The 9,938-nt window shown below is 62.4% G+C and overlaps 1 protein-coding gene across 1 annotated transcript in view; it reads left to right on the top strand.

The window, feature by feature from the left end:
* ADGRA1 (adhesion G protein-coupled receptor A1) overlaps positions 1–9,932 on the top strand; it is a 27,387-nt gene extending 17,455 nt beyond the window's left edge. The window contains exons 6-7 of the mRNA XM_081823279.1: positions 6,871–6,969; positions 7,551–9,932. Coding sequence (XP_081679405.1) covers positions 6,871–6,969; positions 7,551–8,739 — 1,288 coding nt within the window. The 3' untranslated portion in view covers positions 8,740–9,932. The remainder of the gene's footprint in view (positions 1–6,870; positions 6,970–7,550) is intronic.
* Positions 9,933–9,938: the final 6 nt, after the last annotated feature.

Genomic DNA, 9,938 nt, shown 5'->3' with positions numbered 1-9,938 from the left:
GGCAGTCGCTTAACCGACTGAGCCACCCAGGCGCCCCGCAAACTGGGATTTCTTAAACGGCCCATCGACACCACCAAAGCCGGCCCAGAAGAGCCCTGTGGCTGGAAAGTCCGCGTCTGGCAAACCATCACTGCCGCTAAGTGCTGGTGAGTGGCCGGCCCTGCCCTGCTGGACACGCATCCTCCTGTGCCCGTCCCTCTTTCTGATGGACACGGGGTGCCACAGAGTCCCTGCTCCACCAGCATCCACAGCTGCCTGTCCTCGGAGAGGCAGACGCCAAGGTGACAAGTCCCGCGGGCCCACAGCTGCCGGTAGCAGGGCCAACCCCCCTGCTCCCCCGCTGCTGACACCTGCTCGTTTGGTGGCAGAGAGAGAGCCGGGGCTGCGTGGGAATAAACAGGCAGGGATCTCAGCAGGGGTTGGAGGGGTCCCAGCCCCACGCTGCTGACCCTGGCCAGCCCTGACGCAGGCTTCCAGATGGTTCTCTGGTCTCCACCCCCAGAACTCCCGGGTTCTCATTAAAGGGCAGGCTCCCAGGAGGCCTCCTGCTTGGACACAGGGCCCATCCTCACGCATCCCCGGTGCAGCGCCCTGACCTGTCACACTCAGCGCCCGGCCCCGTGTGGGCCCTCTGCGGGTGTGTGCGTGGGCACGTGCATGCATTGCACACTCCCTGAGCTGAGCCGCACGGGAACAGGGCGTGTGGTGTGGACGGTGCCCCTGACCTTCCCGGGGGGCTAAGACCGGGCCGTGTCCTGTGTGCCGGGGGTTGGCAGGTGCGTGGCAGCAGAAGTGTGGCCTGGTCTCCTGGGTGTCAGGAGCTGCCGGAGGGCCCCGTGCCCACTGCCTGGAGTTCCGCCGGGTCCCAGGAGCTGGTCTGTTCCCGCTGCACGCCTGGTTCCAGTCGGCCGCGGGCGTGTGTGCAAGCCGGGGCCCGTGTCTGAGGTTGTCCCAAGGCCCCGCACAGTGGACAGTAGGGTGCTGCCCTCCCAGCACCAGCACCACAGGCTCAGGGAGAGGTCTGCTCCTTTCTCTTTCTTGATTGTTTTTTTAAATAGAACATTGACCCCCAAAAATGCCTAAAATGTCAGTGCATGCTGACAAACTTGTCCTGTGCCCTTCAGGGGAAGAAACGGAAGCCTCCCCCGCCGGAAGCGTCCGGGGTCGTGCCCACACGCGGCCCGCACCCCTGTCCTGTCTCTTGGGACTTTCACAGCCTCTTTTCACAGTTTCGCCACCCAAGTGTGGGTCCCCAGACACTCGTTCTGTCTGCACTGATCACAAGCTGTGTGTACAGGTGGACCCACTCGACTTACACTGTTTAGATCTGGTTCTTTCACTGTGCATGGCTTTTTTCAGACCCGTCCATGTGGGTTGCATCTGGCCAGCTGAGCTGGGCTCGGGACCGGAGTGCGGTCTATCAGCTCCCGTGGACAGGATGCCGCGGCCCGGACACCCCGCTCCTCCCGGTGCTCACCCACACAGGCTCCCCAGCTGCCGGCCCGCAATCCACGCAGCCGCCGTGCTCCCCGGCCGCGGCCTGCACCCTGCGAGCACCACGCTCCTGCAGGCATTGGGCTTTCTCTCGGTGGAGCGCCCGTTCAAACCTCGTTCCCGTTGTCCTTCCGGTCATCTGTGTGTCTTGCTGATTTGTTGGAGCTCCTTGTGTGCTCCTCACACGAGCATGTGGCCACGTGGGTCACAAATAGCTTTTCCTACTCACAGCTGCTAGAGGTGCGCTTGCGCTTCCTCAGTGTGACCCTCCCCAGCCCACATCCACATCCACGTCCACATCCAGCTCCGACCCACGTGGCGCCATGGGGACGTTAAGAACCATGTATGGCTCGGGACCATATTCCTTTTCTGCTCCTGATGTAACAAACGACCACAAACTTATTGACTTAAAATGGCACGTGTATTTTCTTACGGTCCTGGCAGGCAGAAACCCAAAATCGGTCTCCTGGGCTACATCCAGGTGTGGCCAGGCGGGCTCACCTGAGGCTCCAAGGGAGAGATGGTTTCTTGCCTCTTCTGGAGGCACCCACACTCCTCGTGAGCCTCCCTCTGACTCCCAGCCAGCCCTGCGGCGACCTCCCTCCCCTCCCTTGCTAGGACCCCTGCGACATCAGGCCACCCAGGCCGCCCCGGACCATCCCAGGTCCCTGCATCTGCCGCTCAGTCACATCCACAGGTCCCTCCACAGCACGGGGTCAGCACACCCCGGTTCTGGGGGCCATCATCAGCCCACAGCAGGGGCGGATTTCATGTTCCTGAACATGCATATCCGCACCCACTCCACTTACTCATCAGACCACCTGACCCTAAATGCCGCTTTGCTCTGCTCTCGGGCCATCGCTGGGCTCTCCCACCTGCCCCGCACCACTGTCCCCGTGCTCTCGGGGAGCCCAGCCAGGCCCCCACCCCCCTCTCCTCCCCAAGTGCCTGTGGCCCTGCCCTGTGTGCGTCCTAGGGTCTGGTGTGGTGTCAAGGGGCAGCGGCTGGGGTTTCCTCAGGGTCCCGGTTCACCCTTCTTTCTAGAAACCCTCCCCTAAAGGAAGAAGCTGGTCTGACCCGGGAGCCAGGTGAGCTCCCAGACCTCCGGCAGACCTGCCCTGGGCGGTCTGTGTGGGGACCGGGGAACACAGAGCCGTGAGTGGTCCTAGATGGGCCAGGGTCCTCTGGGGCTGTGCAGGGGGCCGGTCCAGTGGACAGGATTTCAACGTCACGAGAGGCGCGGGTCAGTGAGTACAGCAGGACAGGACGCCCAGGAGGAAACAACAGGAGCCCCCAAGGGAGAGGGTGTGCCTGGGGGCGACAGGTGACGGGGCAAAAGGGACCCCAGCCACAGGCCGCGCTGAGGCTGGTGCAGAGTGGTCGGCATCGGGGACAGGACAGGCCCCGCAGATGTCCTGCATGTCCACCGTGCTGAATGCCCAGCGGCCGCCGCAAGAACAGCCGTCCCAGGTGGGGCACCTCCTGCGGCCTGCAGCGCCCTCTGCCGACAGGAGCCGAGCTCGGCTGCCCATCCAGGGGCTTGGCAACTTGCGGCTGCCGCAGCCCAGGGAGAGGCAGGGGGAGCCCCCGGCCAAGGAAGAGGCACCCCCTGGCTTGAGAGGCCTGGCCAGAGGCAGTGCGAGGGGCTGTAGCCGCCTCACCCTGCAGGATACGCGCGGCCGGGGGGCTTGGAGGGCGCGGTCCCCGAGGGCCCTGGCTGCCTCTGGGCCTCCAGTCGCTGGAGGACCTGTCGGGTCCCCTGGGAACGGTGCACAGCCCCTGGGACTGGCCAGGAGTCGAGGGGGGTGCGTCGCCTGGGGGCACCCATAGGGGCCTCACCCCCGGTGCTGACAGCTCAGCCATGCCGCCCCTTTGTCTTCCTCGGGACGCCAGAGGGACCAGCTCTGCCGCTGCCGAGCCTGCTGGAGCAGAGCGAGCCTCCCGCCGTTCCAGTCGCAGGGCCCCCGCCTCATGAGTTAAAGGGACCTCGTGGCGGGAATCCCAGGCTCCTTGTCTGCCTGGAGGGCGGAGGCATGGCTCGGGGGGAAAGTGGCTTTCTGCAGGTTCTGAAGGGCTTTGGGCCTCGTCAGCGCTGGGAGCAGAACCACAGACGGCCGTGGGCCAGGACCGTGCCAGGCCAGGTCCCCAAGCACACGCTCAGCTGGGGCATTCTCCTCCAGCCATTAAAAGCAAGGGGATGTTTCCCCTACAGTTTTGTCTGGCTTTGCTCACCGCCCCGCTTTGCGTGCTAGGCTGGACCCCTGAAGGGCTCCTCCACTCCCCTTCTATACACATCAGCAGGAACAAGCCCCCTCGCTCAGGCCGCCGGGCCAGGCTCGCCGTCCCTCCCCCTGCCCCTGCAACCCTGGCCCTCTTACGCCTGCTGGGGGCTGGCTTCGTGGGACGCAAGCCCTGCTCGGAGCCCCGGCGCCCCGGGGACAGCACGCAAGCCTTTGCCGTCGATGCGGCTCAGCGGATCAAGGAGAGTCCAACTGTGCCTAGTTTGCTGAGATTTCTTATGACAAATGTGTGTCAAATTCTGTCAAGTGTTTTTACTGCGTCTATAAGATAATCACATGGAGTCTCTTTATTGCATTTCCATGATGAGCTACTTCGATTTTATGAGTAACACACTTTGCATTTCTGCGATAAATCTTACCTGCCGTGATGTTTTCTCCTGTTGGTATAAAGTCCTCAATTCCGTCTGCTGATTCGCTGTTAGAGGGGCAGGGGTCTGTGCTCACTGGCGTTCACATGTCTCCGCTGGTTTTCAGACCAGCTCCCACTGTCCCTCAGACGGAGTCAGGAGGTGCCCCTCCTTCCTTTTCTGGAAAAGCCCATAGAAGATGGATTCATGTCATCTCTTCCTTGGACGTGGGACCAGATTCCCCAGTGACACTCGAGGGGCCTGGAAGTTCCTCTGTTAGATGTTTGTGGATATTGGAATCAACCTTTTTACCAGATAGAGAGTATTCAGATTTCCTAATTCTTATCTCGCTTTTGCTAATTTATATTTTTCTCAGGGAATTTATGACTTTCATCTAAGCTGCTGAGGTGTTGGCAACGGCTCGTCTTCACCCTGGGGAGGCGGGGGGTCTGCATCGCCCTCTTCTCCATCCCGTGAGGTGTGAGCGCAGGGCTGTCCGTTTGCTGCGGACGTCCACTCTGGGCTGGGGGGTTTTCTGCACTGCTTGTGGTCTGCTCTCCTGCTCGTCCTCTCCTTCCGTCTGGGGGCTCTGCGCTTACTTGGCTCTCTTCTGCCTTGGCGCGTGGAGCCCGGGCCACGAACGCCGGGCCTCCCTGCTCGTCCCACAGAAACATTCGTTGCGGTCAATGTTCCTCTGAGCCCTGCTTCAGCTGCCTCCCAGAAATATGTTGTTTTCCTTTCTCGTTTTGTTTAAAATATTTTCTAAATTCCCTTAGGACTTCTTCTTCGACCCATGAATTATTTAAGACATGTGTCGTTTCGCTTCCAAGTATTTGTGCTTTTCTCAGTTACCTTGTTGTTACTGATGAATTGGACTCCATGGAGGTCAGACCATACACGCTGTGTGATCGCAACCCTAGTAACGCGACCCAGGCTCGTTCCACGGCACACACGTCGTCCACCATGGCGAGCGGACCACGCGCACGTGGCGGGAACGAGCGCCGCCAGTTACTGGGCGTGATGTTCCAGGAAGAGCTTTGAGGCAAAGGGAGTCATACTGTTGCTCAAATCTTCAGTGTCTTTACCACCAAGAGAGGGCGTCCAGATCGCCGACCGTTATTTTGATTGTCTGCTCCGACCTGTGACTCTGTCCTCGTTTGCTTCACGTAGTTTGAGTCTCTGGCCCCACGCACGCACAGCCGCTGGGCCCTCCTGTGGGCTGTGCTGACTCCGAGTAAAACGGGCTCTTTGTCTCCTTCTCTGGAGTCCGTCTTCTGGTGTCAGTGCCCACACGGCCTCTCTGCGTCCCCTCCGCGGACCAGCAGCGGCCCGCCTCTGCCCGCGCCAGGGCCTCCGGTCCAGGACGTCGGATGGACTTAAGTCTCCGTTTTAACCACCTGTCCACTGGGTTTCTGGTTTTACTTCTTCTTTTCCTTCTGCTCCTCCTTTCCTCTCCTATTTTTTTCTTTTGGATTATTTTAATATTTTTCTACATTTCATTTTAATTATCTATTAGCCCTTTGCCTATTAATTTTTCATGTTGCCTTAGGGATCAAAGTCCACGGACTCTTCCCTGTATCTTTGGTGTGAGAGTCACACTAGTTCATGTAAAGTGTGCGCAGAGGTCTCACCTGTGAGACCGCCCCCCCCCACCATCTTGGTGCCAAAGACGCGGCGTCTATCAGTCAACGTGTTAGTAACTCCACTAGGCAGCATTAGAATTCTTTCTTCAAGCAAGCATATGTATTTTTTTTTTAATTAAGAGAAAACAAAATGTTCTATGTTTGCCCTAATAGTTAGATTTCTGACGCTCTCCATTCTTTGGGGCAATAGCTCTTCAGCATGAAGGACGAAACTGAGCATTTCTTGAAGGTCAGCTGGTGACAAATTCGCTCAGTTTTATTTTTGTCAGAAAATGTCTGTTTGTCCTGTTCTGAAGGACATGTTCTCTGCATATAGAATTCTGGGAGGCACAGGGTCCCCAGGGGTCACCCTGCTCCCGCCCATGGACCCGGGACCATGGCATTCCCCTCATCAGGGACAAAGAGCCATTGGACCATTAGGGTGTTTGGGGCATCCGGGAGGGTGGCACCCCCTTCCGGTGGTCATCTGCAAGCTGGCCCCTCGGCCACCGCGACCCTCACTCGTTCGGACCAGCATGCTCTGTGGCCAGGCACCCGGGGCAGGCGTCTGTGGCCTGTGTGCTTGGCAGTCCCTCACATTCCTGAGATCCAGCCTCAGTGGGTCGGACACTAGACACCAGAATGCCCTCAGATGGCGCTGCTGGCTGAGGCCCTGCTGGCAAGAAGGTCAGGCCATGCCCAGAGTGGGTGCCAACTCCCGTCCAGACTGCTCGCTGTCCGGGGGGGGCGGTCAGAGGCCAGATGTGTCCCAAGCAGCTGAGAAGCCAGGCTGCCAGGTAGTGCACAAAGTTGTGAGGGGGTGGGGAGGGAGGGGGGATGGGTTGGGGGACAGGAGAGGAGGAGAGGGCCGGGGAGGGGTGGAGGAGGGATTGGATGGGGGAGGGGAGAGGAGGGAGATGGGGAGGGGAAAGAAGGGGAAGGGAGGGTGTTAGGTGGGGGGAGGGGGAGGCCCGGCTCTGGCAGGGGCTCCTCTGGGGGATTGGTGCTGTCAGGACACGGGTCCCCCCTTTGCCCAAGCTGCTGGAGGCCGACCTTGGGGGCCCGGGTGGGCCTCTCAGGCACCGAGTGGGCCTTCTGCCCTAACAGGTTCTACCTTATCAGCGGAGGGGTTCCCTTCATCATCTGCGGGGTCACGGCCGCCATGAACATCAGGAATTACGGGATGGAGAATGAGGACATGCCCTAGTGAGTACTGGGCACCAAGCGGGTGGAGGCTCCTTCCCAGTGCCCTGCGCCTCCCCGTGCCCGGGCCACCTCGCTGTGGGGGTGCCCAGCGGGACTGCCCTCCCCCCCAGCAGACCCCGTCTCACCGAGCCCCCCTCCCTGGGCGCTATGGGCTGCTGCTCGAGACGGCTGCACCCCAGGACCAGCTCAGGGTATATACACAGCCACACACAGCACCCAGAGCTCCGGCCCCTCCGGTCGTGCCCCCCACGCCAGCGCCCTCCTGGCCCGCCCGCCCCGGCTCCTTCTCCTCGGTTGCCCCAAAAGGCCAAGCCTGCGGGACACACCGGCTCTGCTCCCTCGGGGCTCCAGCACTGGGGACACTGAGGCAGGGAGGAAAGGCAGAGAGGTGTGCTGCCAGCCCCCCGGAGCCCAGACGCCCACCACGCTGTCCCGGCCCCAACAGGACGGGCGGGCGTGTCTGTGTCTGTCTCCTCACCACGACTAAACTCACGCACCGCAGAGAACGTCCTCCCGTGACCCCAGGACGGCCAGGCGCTCGGCCCCAGCGCGACCCCTCACTGACCCCCCTCTTCCCGCAGCTGCTGGATGGCCTGGGAGCCCAGCCTGGGCGCGTTCTATGGGCCGGCGGCCTTCGTCACCCTGGTCACCTGCGTGTACTTCCTGGGCACCTACGTCCAGCTGCGGTGCCACCCAGAGCGCAGGTACGAGCTGAGGGCGCGGCCAGAAGAGCACCTGCGGCTGGCCGGGCCCGGGGCCGGCCACAACCCCAGGGCCCGGCCGGGCTCGCCGGCCGCCTCGCTGCTGCAGAACGAGCACTCGCTCAGGGCCCAGCTGCGGGCCGCGGCCTTCACGCTGGTCCTGTTCACAGCCACCTGGACCTTCGGGGCGCTGGCTGTGTCCCAGGGCCCCTTCCTGGACATGGTCTTCAGCTGCTTGTACGGCACGTGCTGCGTGACGCTGGGGCTCTTCGTGCTCATCCACCACTGTGCCAAGCGGGATGACGTGTGGCACCACTGGTGGTCCTGCTGCCCCTCCCGCGGGGACCCCCCCTCCTCCAAGCTCGCTGCCCGCCCCGCGCTCGACACCAACGGGGACGCCCTGGCGCGCGTGGCCTGCCTGCAGGACGCGCCATGTCCAGCCAAGCCGCGGGGCTTCGGCCACTGCAAGGTGACCAACCTGCAGGCTGCCCAGAGTCACGTCAGCTGCCTGTCACCGGCCACGCCATGCTGCGCCAAGATGCACTGTGAGCAGCTGATGGAGGACGCGGCCCACGTCCATGTGCACGAGGAGGACGCCTTTGGGCCAGACCCGCATCCGCACACGTGTCTCCAGGGCAGAACTAAGGCTCCCTACTTCAGCCGGCACCGGGCAGCCTCGGCGGAGCAGGGATACGCCTACCACATCCCGTCCAGCCTGGACGGCAGCCCCCGCAGCTCGCGCACAGACAGCCCCCCCAGCTCGCTCGAGGGCCCAGCGGGGGCGCACACGCCGGCCTGCTGCGCCCAGGGCGACCCCTTCCCCTTGGTCAGCCAGCCCGAGGGCAGCGACACCAGCCCAGTGCTCTATGGCTGCCCCCTGCGGCCAGGCAGGGAGCCGGCCCACGGCCCAGCGCACTTCGAGATGCTCCGGAGGACGCAGTCCCTGCCCTTCGGTGGACCCGGGCAGAATGGGCTGCTCAAGGGAGACATGTGTGAAGTCCTGTCCTTCAGTGCCAATGGCGTGGGCAATATCCGGACAGGGCCGTGGAAGAACGAGACCACTGTGTAGCTGGGCCGGCCTCACGTCACCCAGCCCTGACGGACGAGCGTCGGAGCAGAGCGGGGTCCTGCCACGTGAGGCCAGCGGGGGCTCACTTCTCAGAAGCAGCCAGCACCCCCACTGACCCTGTGCTGTGAAGGACCCGAGCGGGAAGATGCTTTGGGCCACGTCTGCTTCTGCTAATCCTGAGGTCAGACGGGCCGTCCGTGTCCCAGTCACCGGCTTTCTGACCCATAGTCGCCAGCCCCCAGGGCAGCCCAGGACCAGAGCAGGGGTTCTATCAGGAAAAAACCCCCCGCGCCCTGCGTGGGCCGTAGGGAGGCCTGGGGTGCGTCCCGTCTGCCCCGCCAGTCTGGCCACAGCAGAGGTGCCGCCCACTCTTTCTAGTGTCTAGTGTGTGTCTCATGAAATTTCATTCCAAGGCACAGGCAGGATGCCGGTCGGGACAGGGGGCTCTGGACCTGGGCTGTCACCGCCGGCCCCTCTGCCTGCCCGTGTCCGAGTCAGGGGGCCCGCGTCACCACCTCCACCTTCAGCGGCCCCCTGGGCGCGGCCCCCACAGGCCTGAGAGCGTCACGGACGCTGGGGCCTGTGCCATAATCCAGGTGCACGTGAGAAGAGAAGCAGCCTGTGACAGTCCTCCGGGGCGCCGGCCGGGCTCTTTTGGGGGCCCTGTGCCTTCAGAAATGCCCAAATGTCCTTCAACAGACTCGACTGTCAAAGCCAGCCACTGTCAGGACCGTACCCCGCCCAGCACGGTCATCTGGGGCTCTAACACCCCAGCCCTGAGAAGAGGGGAGCCGGCACTCCCAGGAGCGTCTGGGCACGAAGCCCCGACTCGGAGGACAGTTGTCCCTTAGAGTGAGCTGTGTATGAAGCAAGGGGTTCGTCCCGCGGGCAAGCTCCACAGGCCCCACGGAGGCAGAGCCCGGACATCCGGAGGAACACGTGTGCGAGACTGCACGGCCATTCCTCCCTCCCCCCTCCCAGATCTGGGGCACACATACAGACCGCACGTGTGTACGTGCCACATATATGCACACGTGCATCGTGTGTCTCCGTGCTTGCACACGTGTGCACACACAGAGCCGGCATTTTCCAGACATTCGAGCACGAGTTTCATTGCCCTGCGCAGATGTCATCTCTGTGACTCCTCAGTGTTCTCCGCTGTCTGGGGGAGGGGGCTTCACCAGGAGCAGACCCTTCCT

The sequence above is a fragment of the Leptonychotes weddellii genome, chromosome 6 (genome assembly GCF_054177405.1).
Source record: "Leptonychotes weddellii isolate Sample4059 chromosome 6, ASM5417740v2, whole genome shotgun sequence".
In the NCBI taxonomy this organism is placed as follows: domain Eukaryota; kingdom Metazoa; phylum Chordata; class Mammalia; order Carnivora; family Phocidae; genus Leptonychotes; species Leptonychotes weddellii.
This window is presented reverse-complemented; position numbering and strand designations above follow the sequence as displayed.